At 38.5% G+C, this 20,656-nt stretch overlaps 1 protein-coding gene across 3 annotated transcripts in view; it reads right to left on the bottom strand.

The window, feature by feature from the left end:
- LOC139723459 (protein tyrosine phosphatase type IVA 1-like) overlaps positions 1-20,656 on the bottom strand; it is a 67,203-nt gene that overhangs the window by 11,609 nt on the left and 34,938 nt on the right. For all 3 annotated transcript variants that reach the window (XM_071634703.1, XM_071634704.1, XM_071634705.1), the window contains 2 exons: positions 19,489-20,558; positions 17,640-17,732 (listed from right to left, as the gene is read on the bottom strand). In XM_071634703.1, the coding sequence (XP_071490804.1) occupies positions 17,640-17,732; positions 19,489-19,614 (219 nt within the window). In that variant the 5' untranslated portion in view covers positions 19,615-20,558. The remainder of the gene's footprint in view (positions 1-17,639; positions 17,733-19,488; positions 20,559-20,656) is intronic.

The raw sequence follows: 20,656 nt of genomic DNA, 5'->3' as shown, positions 1-20,656 counted from the left end.
ACCTTGATTCTGAATCTCCGTAGTGAAATAACGCAACTTTAGTGCATGCGATGCATTTTCTTCGCGCGTATAAGCTAGGGTACCTCACGATCGGCCCCCTCTTTCCATAGGTTATACACGTGAATTTCACAGTCATGCGTCGTTACTGAGCGGATGTGTAATTGAAACGTGTTTAGTTTGGTTTGTAAGTTCGTTTTTATTGTTTTGTAGCTAGTGGCACTTAATGTAATGTCAATGCATTTTCTTAAAAGCTTCGTACAACACGGTGGTCAAAACAGCTAGCTAGCTCGGTTTGTGTGCATTGTCAATACAAAAATAGAGGTCGATCCAAAAAAGGGAGCGATACCGCGGGGAGCTGATTGAAAAGAGGGTACAGTACTCAAGTTCGACGTCGGTATTTGTTTTTGAAACTACGAATTGGAAAGAGATCAACAGCATATGATAGTGCTGGATTTTGTCCATCACGTAGGTCAAGTTTTTACGTTAATTTCAGTGCTAAATATTCTTATCAGACAAATAACAATGAGACGGTAGATGAGTAGTAGGACCAACTCTACATTGCCACTTTTATGCGCATTAAACCCGAGACAACAACGAGGTGGGTGCACTGGTGGACAACGCAAAGGTTCCGTGTAGTATCTAGTACGTACACCAGTACCAGTATACTAACTGTACTAAGCATCTTTATCGACAACAACAACGCACGTACACGTGTGTCAGACTTCCTCTGCCTCATCTCACCCAAATCCCCTCGGTTTCTTTCACACAACAGGCATGCATGGTGGCACGTGTCCTTTCATTTCACACACACAACACACACACACACACACAGTCGAGCTAGCGGCGGGCGCTGGGCCGCCAAGTATCTAGACATCAGCAGGCGGCTAGGCTGTCTGTGCAAAGAACACGTACTGTGTGTGATACCAAATCGAAATCACATCTGTCTGTGTGAGTAGCTCAGCAAGGCGCGAGTAGTGTGTGTTGTGTGTGTGGCATGGAGCCGTGTATGTGAACTGCGAGCTATACTATTAGTAGGCTTTTAAGTACAAGCTGTAGTAGCTTCTTTTCTGGCCATATCCATGCGCCATACAACGGAGGAAGAAAAGAAGCGGGCCGGGCCGCGCAGACGCGCGGGCGGGCCGTCCGAACTTGAACTCGAACTGAACTCGTAGCTCGCCCAAGCAAGTTCATTCCTGGTACCACTCTACTTGCTTACTTTACATACGTCAGGAAGTTTTACGCTTGTCAGTAATTGTGTCACAGCTCCAAACTGTACCAACTGCTTTATTGCATTGTATTTGTCGAGATTTATGGTACAGTAGTTATGTAAGTAATTGTAACATAACAAAAACAATTAAAGTAAACAGAGGAACAAGTCCCCAGTACTGGTAAGGGAACATTTTACGAAACAAGATTTGTTGTTCTATCTCAGTATGATTTTGATGAGGTGCATTTTTCTTTTATTACAATGTGTAATCACAGAAATTGGTTAACAACACTCAAATTGATTTCAAGGAAATAATTTGCTTTCTTATATTCCCTTACTAGTTTCGGTCCCTTATAAGGTTATTTGAGACCAATTTGTGTCCGGGACCTTCTGTGAAATTGATGGAAAAATCATTTAACAAAAACACTTGAAAACGCAATTTTTCCCTCAAGTTCACAGAAAAGCATGATACTCTCTTCAGCTGGGAAACACAAACTGTATGGTCTCAATGGAACTGTAAAACGCGGTTATGATTAGTACAAAATAAAATGTAAAGAAAAGTATGAACCCTCCGTTATGAATAACTATAAATGACAGGTAAAAACTGAAAGAACAAATTCGCTTCGCAAGCGAAAAGGAAAAGAACGCATGCCTATACTATAGTAAGTAAACAAACTGTACTGTGCAACAAAAAGTACTGTGCAAGAAATATGAACACTGAAAGTAAACTCAATACTGCAAAAACAAACATATCTGGCACTTTCACCTCATCCTCCTATATACGTCTATAAATCTTGATCAATGACATTTTATCTTGGACATTTTTACCTCTGATATTCTTACTTCTGACATTTGTACACTTCGTACTTGATACTTCGTGATTCATTTTCCTAGTCGTTTATCTCGAGTGATGAGGGTGATCGTGTGTCTAAGTGTAGTGATGCCTGATGATGATGAACAATGCTTGGAAAAGGCGGCTTGCTGTGAATACTGTGTATATACGTGCCCTTCGTTTTATTTCAGTTTTCCCTCTTTTACTCTTCTTTCCCCTGCCAAGAATGATGAAAAAGAAAATACATACACATCAAAACAGAAAGAATCACGTGTTAGCAACCTTCGTAATGTTAAAGGACAAGTCCACCTTCATAATAAACCTGTGGATTGAGTGAATGCAGCAACACATCAGTGAGAGTTTGAGGAAAATTGGACAACCAGTTGAAAAGTTATACATTTTCGAAGTTTCTGCTCAGTCACTGCTAGATAAGAAAACTACTACAACTTGTGATGTCACATGTACAACGATGTAAAGAAAACAAAGAAAATTCAAAATTTTAAAAATTCATAACTTGTGAACGGATTGTGCGATTTTCCCAATTTTTTTTTATTAATGTGTTCTAATAATATTGCTACATTCACTCATTCCACAATGTATGCAGTACATGAAGGATAACTTGTCCTCATTACCAGCAAAAACATTAAGGGGAAAACATGAATAACAGCAAAAAAAAAAAAAAAAAAATACAAGTGAAGAGATATAATGGTGTACACTCTATGACATGAGGTCTCTTTGTATCCAAGAAACTTGACACCCGGGGACAGTTTCATGAAAGTTGTCCGCAGCGCTGACAACTTGTCAGTCTCTGACAATCACCATGGTAACAGTCAGTGACAAGAGCTTCTCAGCCAATCAAAATCGAGGATTTTGCTGAACTTGATGAAACACCCCCGAGCTGCGCTCTTTGCGTGACACCCCCGCCCATCTCCACTTGTGGAAATTTCCACAGTTCATGAGCAAAGATAGTAGAAATCCACGTCTTTGGTTCTTAGCGTGCCAGACCCCGTTGCGTATGCCAGACGAAAGAATGCGCGCACTGGAATAAACAGCGTGTAAATATCCTGGAAATATGGATCGAATAACTAGCTCGTGGGAATCATTGCAAAGGTATCAGGATTCATATGACCTTTCTTTTGGCGCATAAGAAACATCAAACAGTCGATTTTACTGTACTTGATCTGATATTTTGTATGTTCCCTGAACAATGAAAAGGGATTACTCGATTAAAAATGCAATCACAGAAATACATGAAAGGTCTCGTATATTATGGCCAGTGCTGGTCAAATTCACTAGTTATAATGATGCACCAAAAACCCGATTAGACAGCAAAATCATGACATTAGTAATTTCACGCTCATTAATTTTTTGAAAAAAAGACTTTTCAAACTTTTCGCTATCAACATTCGTGGATTTTTTTTTTTTTTTTGTTGCTGTTCCATAATTTTTTTTTCCTCCTAAGAAAGAGCTAATGATTGTATCGAACGAAAACTGCTTACAATAACCAAGTCATTAAAGGGATCGTATAGATTTGGTTGGGGGCGAGATAATGAGAAACCTCTTATGAATATGAAAGAGCATGTAATTGCATGAGGAATTTAATGTTTATTTGATGAAAATTGGTTTTGAAATGGCTGAGATATCCAAAAGAGCAATTCTAATAACGTGTAGCACCCACACTTTATCGTGATCGCTTTGTTTTACTTTGTTTTTGGATGTTTCAGTCATTCCAAACCCGATTTTCATCAAATAAGCTTTGAATTCCTCTTACAATGGTATGTGCTCTGTACTATTTCATGTTTTCTTGGTATCTCGTACCAAAAAAAAAAAAGCCCAATTATCACCTCTTCGAATACTTTAACCATCCCTTTCTCCGCTCAGCTCTGCACTGGCGCATCCGACTCTAAAGGCGGGAGCACATGGCGCTTTCCTTCGTACTTCAGGTGACATCGGCACAGCCACACACAGTGCGGTTTAGCGATCGTCGTTACGGCAGCCTTTCCGATTCCAGTCAGGGAGAAGGAACTGGAATACTTGCTTGGAATATGATGTTTAAAATCCCATGAGATGAAAAAGCCTCAAAACAACGCATGACTATGTTTTATAGTATTGGAAAGAAAACACCCCAGAGATATTGTATTCGCTAAGACGAAAGCTCTCTTTAAAAGATGAGAAGATAAAAACATTCCCCCTCCCCTGCTAGGTAGTGGAAGTTTCCATAACCAGCTCAACAAGTTTTGGAGGTACATTCTGCATATTTATTGCGGGAATAAGTAATCAATCAACGATGCGATGAACACGGAGTAGTTTTGATTCTTTATTGTGCTGGTGACTATGCAGCTCGGTACTTCGGCATGACGTCGTAATGTTATGTTTAGAGCCAGTAGGCCTCATACATCGGCAAGTTTATTTCGAAATAATAAAAAAAGGAAGACTGAAAATACTAATTCTGATCGAAAAAATACGAATTTTTGGGTTGCTGAGTACTAATCTCTGCTTCCAAAGGTTGCCAGATATCTTTAATGCTTTCTCTAAACCTGATTATCTCGTCAGAAATACAGAGGACACAACTGCTTGCATCTGCTCGCTACTGCTCGTCTAAGATGGTATTGCGACAGAACAACGGTTAATTCCTTATATCAGAATGATATTAAGAGTGAAAAAACACGAACGCTAATAAGCCAAAAACAAGTGTCATACAAAATAACTGTTTGGTGCTGTTCGTTATTCCGAAGGTTCGCTATTCCGAAGGTTTTATATAGGGTCCGTAACGAACCTCCGGAACAAAGAGGTTTGTTTCATTTTCGGATTAACGAGCCTTCGTAATAACGAACCTAATTTCATTTTCGGATTAACGAACCTTCGGAATAACGAATCTTCGGAATAACGAACCTTCGGAATAACGAGCTGTAATTAATAATATACTAGTCTATGGTCAGACCGATGTCTAAATTTTTTTGCCCCGGAATCTTGTTCAATTTCTTATTTTGTGCCATGAAACTAAGTATCTCGTCGAAAATGCAGAGAACGCAATTGCGCGCAACTGCACGTTACACATATCCTGTGCGGAAAACAACACTTGGCTAAGTAAAAACGACATTCAGAATACCACGAACACTAAACGTAAAATCATGACACAATATTGTCATACAAAATAATGTACTATTTTTCTTTATAAGAGCGATGTATCAAAATGTTGCTACTGAATCTTTTTCAATATCTTTAATGCTTATTATTCTTCTAATCCTGCCTCCTCGGGAATAGAGAGCGCAATTATTATTAATTATTATTAAATATCTAATATATACTGCTCGTCTAAGAATACGTATATTAGAGAGAACAACGGTTCTTCAGAATAACATGAACAGTGAAAGAAACATCAATGTTAAAAGTAAAATACTACCAGAAGTGTCATACAAATTGTTTTTTTTTAATTTCTTTTATGCTTTCTGAAACTGACTATCTCGTCGAGAATGTAGAGAGTTCAATTGCGCGCATCTGCTCGCTATCCTAATTTATACTGCTCGCCTATAAGAATACGTAAGGGAGAGACCAACGGTTCTTCACAATAACATAAACAGTGAAAGAAACATCAACGCTGAAAGTAAAATACTAACAAAAGTGGCATACAAACCGTTTTATTTAATCTTTTTCATGCTTTCTGAAACTGATTATCTCGTCGCATGGCTAAGTAGAAAAGACAATCAGAATACCACGAACGCTTTATGTTAAGTCATTAAACAATAATTGTCATACAAAATAATGTGATAAATTTTGATAAGAGCAATGTATCAAAATGTTTCTACGCAGTCTTGTTCAGTCATATTAAATGCTTTCTTCTAAACCTGATTATCTTGTCGGAAATGCAGAGAGCGCAACTGCGTGCATCTGCGCGCTGTTACTAGCTGGTCTAAGAAAACGGTTCGTATTACACCAACGGTTCTTCAGAATAATGTGACATGAACAGTAATAGAAGCATCAACGCTAAAAGTAAAACACAAAAAGAAGTGCAGTTATTGTACTATACTTAAGTTAGAGCATTGTTTCAAAATACTGCTAAGGAATCTTGTTCAATTTCTTTTACGCTTCATACCACAAACGCTAAATGTGAAATCATAAGACAATATCGTATTTTCTGACAAAATAATGTATTGCTCGGAGTATATTCTGGATAGAGCAATGTTCAAAATTGTTGCTACGGAATGCTCTTCAGATTCTTTCTTGTAAACCTGATTATCTCGTCGGGAATGCAGAGAGCGCAATTGCGCGCATCTGCACGCCATCGTATACTGTGCGGAATAGAACACGGACACTAGAAAAGATATTCAGAATACCCCGAACGCTTTATGTTTAATCATAAAACAATATTGTCATAAAAAAAATTGATAAATTTTGGTAAGAGCAATTTTTCGAAATGTTTCTACGTCATCTTGTTCGATCATATCCAAGATGCTTTCTTCTAAACCTGATTATCTTGTCGGGAATGCAGAGAGCGCAATTGCGCGCATCTGCACGCCATCGTATACTGTGCGGAATAGAATACGGACACTAGAAAAGACATTCAAAATACCCCGAACGCTTTATGTTTAATCTGCTCGCTATCCTATAACTGCTCATTAGTATAGGATAGAACAACGTTCTTCAGGTTACATGAACAGTGAATTAAAGAAACATCATTTATCATTACCGGTATGTCCTCTTTTTTGACTTGCTAGTCAAGTGACTTACTACTGTCTATAGTCAAGTCGTTTTATTCCTTCAGAAAGTCTAAACAGATTTAAAAATTCAGCACTAAAGGATCAACCAATTTATCTTTCTTCAGTCAATAATCAAGACAAGAAACAAGCACTCATTTCACTCTGATCTTTCCCCACTCTGGCCTCAGTCCTCCCCCCCCCCCCTCCCCCCCCCCCCCCAAAAAAAAAAAAAAAACAGGAAAAAAAAATCGAGGGAAAAAAATACACACACACACACACACACACACACACATTGCAACACAACAAAACCCTCTCCCCTACACCTTCCCGATCTGAAACTCGACACCCATTCATGCCAGCCAGGCCAGGCTGCCATGCAACTTCAAAGCACATTCCGACAGCTGGCTGGAGAGAGGGCCTGGGAACAGCCCCTTGGTGATTAGTCTGTGAGTCTGTGAGTTATCAACAGCAGACCTTTTGAACAATTGCAAACGTCATGATACTTCTTCCTTTTGGACTGAAAGAAAAACATCAAAAAGACGAGTTGAGTGTCACAAATTATCCACATAGATTTGCATCCTCTAAATGCATTAATTTAGACAATATTTCAGTAATTTATGTTAGACTGTTGATACTGCAGTAAAAACATCAGAAATTTCATGTAAACTTGGAAGTATTAGGATGAAGAAAAAAAGAATCTCGGCAGAAAACAAATACAAGTCTTTTTTATTGTCACTGATAGTCACGTTTGTGGTTTACAGATTGATAAATCAATTGGTATATAGTATTGTATTACACAAAGTTGCAATCTCATGAAAAATTTGACATTCTAACACCTAAATTAAGCTCATCAAATATTGCGGGAGAGTGATTTTAAGGAGCTTACATGAAAGAAATATGAAATCGTTGCATTTTGTAATCCTGGGTCTTCGCCCTGCATGGGGCTTCGACTTGAGCTATGTGTACTCAGTAATTAAACATTCTTTCCCTGTTCATCTCCAACATCCCAGACAGTTCATGACCTCCAAGAATGCGCCAGTACGCGCGGTTTCTTCTGTTGATTGGTCTCTCTCTCTCCACCCCTCCCCATTCTCAGTCTGGCACCTTGGCATCGTGGGATTTTTCTTTTTTTTCTGCGTGAACTTGGTGTGTGCGCTGTGCTGGTGCTCTACACACGTATAGTTACATGACGTGAAGCAGGCAGGCATAGCAAGTCACCACTCGACTCACCTGCTGGCAGCTTACCGCGAGCAGAAAACAGCCGAGTTTCTTCTGTTGCCGCTACTTTTACTGCCAAAATACTGGCTTTATCATCACACATTATTCGGCGAGACACACATTGTGTTTTGGAATATAAATGGACTTTCTTCGGTTATGGTTATGAATCGCTGATTGTTGGTGTTGGATTGAGTAAGTGTTCGACAGTTATTGAAATCGTGACATCGCTAGATCTAGACATCGCTAGACATACTCGTCATGCACGGCGAGATATGTGGGCTGCCCCCCCCCCCCCCCCCCCCCCAAAAAAAGAGGAAAATCACGGAAAGTTTCTCGACTGTGTATTTTCCCCCCAGAATTTCAAAATCCGCTGAGAAATCTCATGCCTGATAGAACAACGTTCTTCAGATTACAGACTACAGTCATGAACAGTGAAAGAACCATCAACGAAAGAGTTAAGATAATTGAACAAGTGACAAACAAATTGTTCTTTATTTACGTTAGGGCGATGTTTTGAAATATTGCTATACAAAATCTTGTTCAATTTCTTTTATACTTTCTTGAACTGATTATCTCGTCGAGAATACCAGAGAACGCAATTGCGCGCATCTGCTCGCTATCGTAAACTGTGCGGAATAGAACACAATGTCATGGCTAAGTGGAAAAGACATTCATACTATCACGAACGCTAAATGTAAAATCGTACAACAATATTGTATTTTCTGACAAAATAATATACTACTCGGAGTATCTGGTTAGAGCGATCTTCCAAATTGTTGCTACGGAATGCTGTTCAAATTATTTTTTGTAAACCCGGAACAACGGCTCTTCACAATAACATGAACAGTGAAAGAAACATCAACGTTAAAAGTAAAATACTAACACAAGTGTTATACAAATATTGTGTTCTTTAATTTCTTTCATGCTTTCTGAAACTGATCATCTCGTCAAAAAAAAAAAAACAGCGCAATTGCGCGCATATTATGCACGCTGTCGTATACTGTGCGGAAAAGAACACATGGCTAAGTAAAAATGACATTTAGAATTCCACGAACGCTTCATGTAAAATAAAAAAAACAATGTTGCAATACAAAAACATGATGTACTATATTTTGGTCAGAGCAATGTTCAAAGATCTTGCTACGGAATCGGGTTCTAATGTTTTCTTCGTCTTATCCTGATTATCTCGTTGGAAATGCAGAGGCGAGCGCAATTGCGGGCATGTGCTCGCTATCCTACACGCCATGCTCATTAGTATAGGATAGAACAACGTTCTTCAGATTACAGTCATGAGCAGTGAAAGAACCATCAACGAAAGAGTTAAAATGATTAAACAAGTGACAAACAAATTGTTCTTTATTTACGTTAGAGCGATGTTTTAAAATATTGCTATACCAAATCTTGTTCAATTTCTTTCATACTATCTTGAACTGATTATCTCGTCGAGAATACAGAGAGCGCAATTGCGCGCATCTGCTCGCTATCGTAAACTGTGCGGAATAGAACACAATGTCATGGCTAAGTGGAAAAGACATTCAGACTATCATGAACGCTAAATGTAAAATCGTAAAACGATATTGTATTTTCTGACAAAATAATATACTACTCGGAGTATATCTGGTTAGAGCGATCTTCCAAATTGTTGCTACGGAATGCTGTTCAAATCATTTTTTTGTAAACCTGATTATCTCGTCGGGAATGCAGCGAGCGCAATTGCGTTCATCTGCTCCCTATCATATTGCTCGTCTAAGAATACGTATTGGAGGGAACAACGGTTTTTCACAATAACATGAACAGTGAAAGAAACATCAACGTTAAAAATAAAATACTAACACAAGTGTTATACAAATTATTGTGTTCTTTAATTTATTTCATGCTTTCTGAAACTGATTATCTCGTCGAAAATACAGAAAGCGCAATTGCGCGCATAATATGCACGCTATCGTATACCGGGCGGAAAAGAACACATGGCTAAGTAAAAAAGACATTTAGAATTCCACGAACGCTTCATGTAAAGTCAAAAAACAATGTTGTAGTACAAAAACATGATGTACTATATTTTGGTCAGAGCAATGTTCAAAGATCTTGCTACGGAATCGGGTTCTAATGTTTTCTTCGTCTTATCCTGATTATCTCGTTGGAAATGCAGAGGCGAGCGCAATTGCGGGCATGTGCTCGCTATCCTATACGCCATGCTCATTAGTATAGGATAGAACAACGTTCTTCAGATTACAGTCATGAGCAGTGAAAGAACCATCAACGAAAGAGTTAAAATAATTAAACAAGTGACAAACAAATTGTTCTTTATTTACGTTAGAGCGATGTTTTAAAATGTTGCTATACCAAATCTTGTTCAATTTCTTTTATACTTTCTTGAACTGATTATCTCGTCGAGAATACAGAGAGCGCAATTGCGCGCATCTGCTCGCTATCGTAAAGTGTGCGGAATAGAACACAATGTCATGGCTAAGTGGAAAAGACATTCATACTATCACGAACGCTAAATGTAAAATCGTAGAACAATATTGTATTTTCTGACAAAATAATATACTACTCGGAGTATATCTGGTTAGAGCGATCTTCCAAATTGATTGTACGGAATGCTGTTCAAATCATTTTTTTGTAAACCTGATTATCTCGTCGGGAATGCAGCGAGCGCAATTGCGTTCATCTGCTCCCTATCCTATTGCTCGTCTAGATTGGAGGGAACAACGGTTTTTCACAATAACATGAACAGTGAAAGAAACATCAACGTTAAAAATAAAATACTAACACAAGTGTTATACAAATTATTGTGTTCTTTAATTTATTTCATGCTTTCTGAAACTGATTATCTCGTCGAAAATACAGAAAGCGCAATTGCGCGCATAATATGCACGCTATCGTATACCGGGCGGAAAAGAACACATGGCTAAGTAAAAAAGACATTTAGAATTCCACGAACGCTTCATGTAAAGTCAAAAAACAATGTTGTAGTACAAAAACATGATGTACTATATTTTGGTCAGAGCAATGTTCAAAGATCTTGCTACGGAATCGGGTTCTAATGTTTTCTTCGTCTTATCCTGATTATCTCGTTGGAAATGCAGAGGCGAGCGCAATTGCGGGCATGTGCTCGCTATCCTATACGCCATGCTCATTAGTATAGGATAGAACAACGTTCTTCAGATTACAGTCATGAGCAGTGAAAGAACCATCAACGAAAGAGTTAAAATAATTAAGCAAGTGACAAACAAATTGTTCTTTATTTACGTTAGAGCGATGTTTTAAAATATTGCTATACCAAATCTTGTTCAATTTCTTTTATACTTTCTTGAACTGATTATCTCGTCGAGAATACAGAGAGCGCAATTGCGCGCATCTGCTCGCTATCGTAAACTGTGCGGAATAGAACACAACGTCATAGCTAAGTGGAAAAGACATTCAGACTATCACAACGCTAAATGTAAAACAATATTGTATTTTCTGACAAAATGATATACTACTCGGAATATATCTGGTTGGAGCGATCTTCCAAATTGTTGCTACGGAATGCTGTTCAAATTATTATTATTATTTTTTTTTTTGTAAACCTGATTATCTCATCGGGAATGCAGGGAGCGCAATTGCGTGCATCTGCTCCCTATCCTATTGCTCGTCTAAGAATACGTATTGGAGGGAACAACGGTTTTTCACAATAACATGAACAGTGAAAGAAACATCAACGTTAAAAGTAAAATACTAACACAAGTGTTATACAAATATCGTGTTCTTCAATTTCTTTCATGCTTTCTGAAACTGATTATCTCGTCGAAAATACAGAGAGCGCAATTGCGCGCATATCACGCACGCTATCGTATACTGTGCGGAAAAGAACACAATATATGGCTAAGTAAAAAAGACATTTAGAATTCCTCGAACGCTTCATGTAAAGTCAGAAAACAATGTTGTAATACAAAAACATGATGTACTATATTTTGGTCAGAGCAATGTTCAAAGATCTTGCTACGGAATCGGGTTCTAATGTTTTCTTCTCCTTATCCTGATTATCTCGTTGGAACTGCAGAGGCAAGCGCAATTGTGTGCATCTGCTCGCTATCCTACACGCCATGCTCATTAGTATAGGATAGAACAACGTTCTTCAGATTACAGTCATGAACAGTGAAAGAACCATCAACGAAAGAGTTAAAATGATTAAACAAGTGACAAACAAATTGTTCTTTATTTACGTTAGAGCGATGTTTTAAAATATTGCTATACCAAATCTTGTTCAATTTCTTTTATACTTTCTTGAACTGATTATCTCGTCGAGAATACAGAGAGCGCAATTGCGCGCATCTGCTCGCTATCGTAAAGTGTGCGGAATAGAACACAATGTCATGGCTAAGTGGAAAAGACATTCAGACTATCACGAACGCTAAATGTAAAATCGTAAAACGATATTGTATTTTCTGACAAAATAATATACTACTCGGAGTATATCTGGTTAGAGCGATCTTCCAAATTGTTGCTACGGAATGCTGTTCAAATCATTTTTTTTGTAAACCTGATTATCTCGTCGGGAATGCAGCGAGCGCAATTGCGTTCATCTGCTCCCTATCATATTGCTCGTCTAAGAATACGTATTGGAGGGAACAACGGTTTTTCACAATAACATGAACAGTGAAAGAAACATCAACGTTAAAAATAAAATACTAACACAAGTGTTATACAAATTATTGTGTTCTTTAATTTATTTCATGCTTTCTGAAACTGATTATCTCGTCGAAAATACAGAAAGCGCAATTGCGCGCATAATATGCACGCTATCGTATACCGGGCGGAAAAGAACACATGGCTAAGTAAAAAAGACATTTAGAATTCCACGAACGCTTCATGTAAAGTCAAAAAACAATGTTGTAGTACAAAAACATGATGTACTATATTTTGGTCAGAGCAATGTTCAAAGATCTTGCTACGGAATCGGGTTCTAATGTTTTCTTCGTCTTATCCTGATTATCTCGTTGGAAATGCAGAGGCGAGCGCAATTGCGGGCATGTGCTCGCTATCCTATACGCCATGCTCATTAGTATAGGATAGAACAACGTTCTTCAGATTACAGTCATGAGCAGTGAAAGAACCATCAACGAAAGAGTTAAAATAATTAAGCAAGTGACAAACAAATTGTTCTTTATTTACGTTAGAGCGATGTTTTAAAATATTGCTATACCAAATCTTGTTCAATTTCTTTCATACTATCTTGAACTGATTATCTCGTCGAGAATACAGAGAGCGCAATTGCGCGCATCTGCTCGCTATCGTAAACTGTGCGGAATAGAACACAATGTCATGGCTAAGTGGAAAAGACATTCAGACTATCACGAACGCTAAATGTAAAATCGTAAAACGATATTGTATTTTCTGACAAAATGATATACTACTGGGAATATATCTGGTTGGAGCGATCTTCCAAATTGTTGCTACGGAATGCTGTTCAAATCATTTTTTTGTAAACCTGATTATCTCGTCGGGAATGCAGCGAGCGCAATTGCGTTCATCTGCTCCCTATCCTATTGCTCGTCTAGGAATACGTATTGGATAGATCAACGGTTCATCAGATTAGTATGAACAGTGACAGAAATATCAACGCTAAAAGTAAAATAAGAATTAAAGTGTCAAACAAATTGATCCATATCTTAGTTAGAGCGATGTTTCAGAATATTGCTACCGAACCTTGCTCAATTTTCTTTCATGCTTTCTGAAACTGATTACATCTCGTCGAGAATGTAGAGAGCGCAATTGCGCGCATCTGCACGCTGTCGTACATGTGCGGAACAGAACCCATGGCTTAGTAGAAAAGACATTCAGAATACCACGAACCCTGGATGTAAAATCCTAAAGCAATATTGTCAGATAAAATAATTTAAGATATTAATTTTTGGTTAGAGCAATGTTCCAAACTGTTGCTACGGAATCGTGTTCTAATGCTTTCTTCTAAACCTGGTTATCTCGCTATTGTGTATTGTGCGGAAAAGAATACATTGCAGGGAGATGGTTTAAGATGTTGCTCCGGAAATTTGTTAAATATCTTCTTCTGATCACGATTATGTTTTCGAAATGCAGAGAGCGCAATGTTGCGCGCATCTGCCCTGAATTACTAGTACAAAGATCGCAATTGCGCACCTCTGCTCGCTTTCGTAGTGCACAAAAAAGAATGCTGATAGAAAGTACAACAGATATTCCGAATACCATGAATACTGGAAGTAACAAGAACGCTGAAAGTAAAATCTTAAAATAAGCAATTTTGGCCATAGCGATGGTTAAAATGTTGCAGCGGAATCTTGCTTTATTTCTTTGATGTTTCCTTGCTATCATTTTGTCGAGATTGCATGGATCGCAATTACGCGCCTGCGCGGGCTATCGTACTGCGCGGGAAAAAATACGCTAATGGAAACTGCAGAAGACAGTCGAAATAACCAGAAAATATTCCTTCATGAAAGTTAAAACATGAACGCTGAAAGTAAAATTTTGTGTAGTGCAGTTATGGTCCCAGCGATGGTCAAATTCTTGCAGCGGAATCTTGTTCCATCCATTCCTTTCACGCCTTTTTTTTCTGTTTTACAGAGGCGCGAACATACAGACAAACACGCAAAGACATACATACTCACAAACACATTTATCAAACTTTGATGTGAAAAGGGACGGCCCTTCCCTTCCGCGAGAACATGCTCAGCATACTCGGCACTGCAGTAATACATGCACCTACGACATTACCATGCCCTTTTTTGGCCGCAGATGGCAGCAGATACATTTGCCGGCTTTCACCCGCCCGACGATGTGAGCGCAAATGAGCGAGCTCCAACCGCGCTCAACTGCGCTAACTTGCGCGCGCTCATTCGCGCGCAAAATCACTGTGACGTTGATCGCAGGCGGAACTGTATATATTTAATCACTTCCTGCCAGCACTTTAGCTTCCTCTTTCTATTCTATGCATATACATGTACTATGTTGAAAGATTTGAGTATATCCACGGTGAATATACTGACATGCTTCCTCTCTAATCCTCAGTTAATATGCTAGCTTGAAGTGTAAGTCTTAGAAATCACCAGGGGAGAGTGTGTGTGTGTGTGGGGGGGGGGGGGTGAGGGGGGAAGGGAGGGGGCAATAGTTCAACCCCGCCCACTCCCTCCACAATCAGAACAAGAAAAGATTTTTTCAGTAACAGGCATAACAATTACATGTATTCACACAGAACAGCAGCTAGCCTTTGAGTCTAAAGCTTTCTGATATTTGTGACATAGTTTGTCCAAAGCATGTGCACAGCAATCACCAAAATCCTGTAATTGTGTTGGTACCATTTTAGCTCCTTAGGTATCTTGAGTCCTAAAATAATGGATATTTAAACTTTGACAAGTATACAAAAAAAAAAATAATAATAATAGTGCAAAGACATTGTCAGATATTGTCTGACATTGTTATGGCCATTCATCAACTGCCTCTAAACTTTGTCAAGTAAAAATAAAAATAGATAAAGGACATTGTTTATCAATGAAGTGGCTAAATGTCGAGCTATATTATGATGGGGATGACAACCACACTTGTTTATCCAATATTATTGTCAAAGAAAAGTATAAAGTACGGTAAAGCACTCGACTCAGAGCTTTTCAATTGTTTTGCAGCATTCAATGATCATATTCAATGATCATATTCAATGATCATATTCAATGATCATATTCAATGATCACATTCAATGATCATATTCAAGGGCAGATTTTCATAGCTCCATATAGATACTATCACAGACATAATAGTAGCATAAACATGCATGACTGTGAAGTTTTGATTTTCAGTGGGCTGGAAACTTCGATTAATAGACACTTTCAAACACAATACCTTTTTTCAAGTGTCGAGAACAAAGGGTATTTAACCGTGAAAAACAAAGTTGGAAGACATTCTATGACAAAATAAAGCCTGAAATTCCAAACGGTGTGCATGTGTGTGTGTGTGTGTGGGTGTGTGTGTGTTAGTCAGTGTCTTATTTTTTCCTGACAATTAATCTCAATTGTTGGGTTTTTTGGTTGTTGCTGCTCATGTTGGCTCAATTTTACCCATTGCTTGCACAGGCTGGAAAATAAAACATGGATGTAGGCAACCTGCCAATATTCTGAAGGGCATAGAAAAGCTGGGACAATGGGGTTGTGTATCTTTTTGAGCAAACCAAAACATACTTGTATAAAGGGTTGGAAGGGGTCTGCTGTAGAAAAAAAAATATCTCTTTAATATATCAGGTTCCTGAAACAGCTTTTCTGTGGTTTTGATGCCACATCTTTTGATAACAATTTCTAATGATTAATTGCTAGTGTTTCACAGTGGTTGAATGAAAACTTCTCTTTTGTTTCAGCCCAAATTTGGCCAAATACCATCGTAACAGCCACTTGTATGACAAATTCTGTGGGTTGCTTCTTCTTTTTTTCTTTTTTTTTTTCTTTTTTTTTTTTTTGGGGGGGGGGGGCTAAAGAATTATCAGAAGCCTCTAAATTGCAAGATTTATACAGCATCCTTAGATTGGCAACATGTTGGCATGATTAAAAGTTAGAAAGTTTTTGTCTCAAACTAACACATTTTCTATCTCCTTTTTGTTTTGTTTTGTTGTTTGTTTGTTTGTTTGTTTGTTTGTTTGATTGTTTGGTTTTTGGGTTTTTTTTTTTTTTTTTTGGGGGGGGTGAATAATTTTGTGCAATTAACCAGTTTACTCCAACTTTCTCTGATACATATTATATGATATGTGATGATATTCTGGTGACAATTGAATGATGAAAAACTTACTGTATATAAAGCTTTTTTTTTTTTTTTTTCAGGAGGGTTTAATTATCACAAATTTGGCAATCACTGTTGGACCGCGAAATTAACAATATGCGAAAATGTTGCCATGTGGTAAAGGTACATGTAACAGTGCACTTGCGATAGCCTTGGTGTCCATTTGCAAAAAAGCATATTGTGAAAATGTCTGTGACCTCATTCCCAAAAAAAAAAAAAAAAAATCTGTACGCGAAAATAACTTATGCAGTATTAAAAGATATGCAACAAATTTCTACCATGAAATCCAAGGCCTTAAAGAAACTCTGAAATGGGAACATATATTAATCCCAGGTCTTACTGTAGAACAGCCTGAGCTTGTAAAGCAATGCCTTTGTCAATTAAAAAACAAACAAACATGCATTTATCTTTTATTCTAAATGTTTCTTCTACATGTTAGGATCAAGCTGATTGCAATTATTGCACCATTGCTTGCACCAGAATGACTGTCATGGTTAAAAAGTATGGAGTGAGAATACTGCTCACTGCGACAGCAAGCCATAATGTGGTGTTTTGCGTCAATAATCAACCATCTCCGCGTACCATGAACCTGTTTTCTTTTATGAAGAGCCCTACATGGCTATCATACAAAGAGTTTCTGCTATTAAAGTTTGGATTCAGATCCATGCAGTGCCATGAAACCTTAGGCTGCTGGTTGTTTTTGGCAAAAGAGAAAGAAAAATATAAAAAAACACAATGTTTAATTATAAAGAATGTTGAGTTTCAACCAGAAAAGCAAATCTACGTAGAAAGCCTTTTAAAGATAGAATGGAAAAACAAGTTTATTTACAAAAAACATGAAAGGACGAAAGAGGAAGCAAACTATGAGAGGAAGAAATGAGTGAAAGGAAAAACTGGAATCCATACTTACAATGACCTCAATTTCCTCCTGTTTCAAGATGGAGGCCTCGTACGTAGGCTCGCAGACACGCACTACCTCCTTAATCTGCCTCTGCTTCAGCTCCTGGCATGACAGAAAGCGAGAGGACGAAACATTGATGAAAGGAAAAACATAGAGTGACATTATTGCACTTGATAGCAAACACAACGGCAGGTTTCGTCTGCTGACGCAAGCGCAGACAAAAACACAAGACTTCTGTTGTTAAGTAATGTCCTTCTTTCCCTTGTCCCCAACTGTCAAAAGTGAATTTATGTCCCAAGACAAAGTTGTTTTGAACAAAGGAAATGACGTACCACTGGCAAAAAAAAAATAAAAAAAATAAAAAAAAATGAGTGAGAGCCACATGTTTCCAAAATTTTTATTTTTATGCCGGCATTGTCAGGTCATTAGTAACCAAGGGATCCACAACAATTAACAACAACAACAACAACAACAACCATCACGTCAATGACTTCTAGTACATAACTGTATCTATAAAGTACTTGTTTTATTTTGATTTTGATTTCAATATATCTCAGGCAAAATCATAAAGAAATTGTTTTTCTCCAAAAAAAAATATATATGTCTAGCATTTTGTTTGAACATTTTTTAGTCATGCTCTACAAAACTCCTCATTTCTCTTTGACCACGGAAGCAAACTGGACTGGGTTTTCTGTAAGATGTGGGAAACAAGTTATAGTTTCATACCATGAGCTTGTATTTGGATTGATTCACTATTTTTAAACTTATCATTACGGAGGGTCCTGTTGTAATTCTTTTGGGGGACATACGGTATTTTTGATAAAAAACTTGTACATTGCATAACATCAATTATATTAACATTCCATCACAACAAATTACACACAAACACAAACACAAACAAACACACACACACAAAACATCTTTGATGTTCCTCAGACGATGTAACAACGCAACAATAGACTGAAAAGATAAAAGCTGTATACTTTGGCTTGCTCGTGGGAAACAATACCCAATTATTCACTTGACACTCAAAGTAGATGCTTTTTCACACGAGTTCAAAATGTAAAGTACTTTCCATGTCTACTGATTCCATCTCGCTGCTTTCATTCAAAATAAATCTCTTCACTTGGACCAGACTTCCCCTTCACGCCACTTCCTTATTGTGAAGCCCATGTCATTTGTCGAGATGATACTTTTAATTCTACCCTGCCATGAATTGTGTGAGAAACACTCTGGCTTTCTTGAAGCAGCACAGCATCTTTTCTGCTTCATGAAATGTCATTGACTGCACTGAAATCCATCTATTACTAGGACCCCCCAAATTCACAATTGGTATTAACCATACATCTGGCCATTAAAACATAACGCTCCTTTCTTTTTTCCCCAGGTTCAGTTGTGTTTTATACAGTATGTAAGTTTTCAATAGAGGAGTGTATGTAATGAGAAATCTATACATATAATATTAAAAACATTGTATCCTAATGGACTCCCATTTTCTTTGGTCATTTTTCATTTACGTTACATAAATTTATTTCTGGTCAGTTTCCCTTTGTTTGCATTTGTTATCTATTCAAAAAGCTGCATTACTTCGGTGATCCCTCACATTTTTTGAATATTCCGAAATTGATTTCTATCCTTTGGGTTCATGTCGCGTTTATGTCCACTTCTGACTATATGAGCATTGAGAATCAAGGGGTTTCGGGAACAGACACCGTACTAGGGCTTTCCATGGCTCAGCCGGTATAAAGAGCACCAGTCTAGTAATCCGGAGGTCTTGGGTACAAAGCCCCATAGAATCCCATTGTCTTTTCTAGTTTTTCACAACAAAACAAAACACACCAATGTGGAGAAACCGTACCTTGATGAAGTGGTCCATGCCGTTCTTGTCTGGGTTGTGGATGATGAGAAAGCGCATGTGCTTGTGCACTATCTCCACGGGAGCGGGGCGGACGCTCCTGACTGAACTCATGTTGTGGTTCCTCATGGATGGAAAGACGATCGACAGAAGATAAAGACCGGTATGGATTTGAGAGAGAAAAAACTTTTCCCTTTTCCTGACGTCCTCTTCAGAAGCGCAGTCCGTCCTTTTGCAGGCAACAGAGGCAACAAGCTTGGACAACTTTTCTTGGGGGGATTTTAAAAAGTGTGAGGAGAAGTGCAAGGGGGTTGGTTGGAATGGGGGAAAGAGTCGGCAACTGGAACGTGAATTAAAGCTACGCACACCTCAAATTTGAGAGTGGAATATGGCCAGATGGCGCAAGAAGTGTGGCTTTGTTCTCCAAGCGGATGGTGGAGATTATTAGGGTAATATTTTTATAAAAGGGAAAAATATGAATAATAGGGGAAAAATAAAAACAAAACAATAATGGCTAAGAGGCTACGAAGGGGGGAAACCCTGCTTCCCACGGTAGAATTACCGCTCGGGTCTTCGGATTCTCACACACCTTAGAGGCACGTGCCTTCGCAGTTCTCTCTCGAGCGGCGCACAGCGGCACACCGAAGCCTTACCCCATCCGTGGGTCTGTCCGCGGCAGTGTCGGCAAGCACACGCCGAATCGTCACAAATGCACCACATAGGCGGAGGAATTGCACGAGTTTAGGCTCACACCCCTGTAGGTGGGGGCGAAAAAAATGAGATGGTCGCGGTGAAGGGGGGAGACTCCGATCTAACAAACGAACGCTACCTCTCTCTCATGGAGAGCTGGCGTTCCTCTTCATCTATGTAGATGCGACTTATGTGTTCTTCCCAAATGAGGCGGTGCTCTCACACGAGTGCCGTGAGAGTACAATCCGGTGGAAATTGCAGCACACTTGGCCCGAAAACAAGTCTCTCTTTAGTCCGATGTCAGTTTATTTGTGTTGGCTTTGGCAGTATTCTCCAGAGTCCAATACAAACGCCATAAATGCTTGGATGCAGATAGCTGAAACCTGGAGAAGAGAAAACGGGTGAAAATGGGAGACACACAAGAATAAGATTGTCATTGGCTAGCAGGAAGAGATAGGACTGATTTTCTGACACAAGCAAA

Source organism: Diadema antillarum, unplaced genomic scaffold, assembly GCF_040938485.1.
Source record: "Diadema antillarum isolate AM-2024a unplaced genomic scaffold, OU_Dant_1.0 scf00000191, whole genome shotgun sequence".
Taxonomy (NCBI): domain Eukaryota; kingdom Metazoa; phylum Echinodermata; class Echinoidea; order Diadematoida; family Diadematidae; genus Diadema; species Diadema antillarum.
Note: the sequence above shows the minus strand (reverse complement) of the source record. Positions and strands in the feature narration are given on the sequence as shown.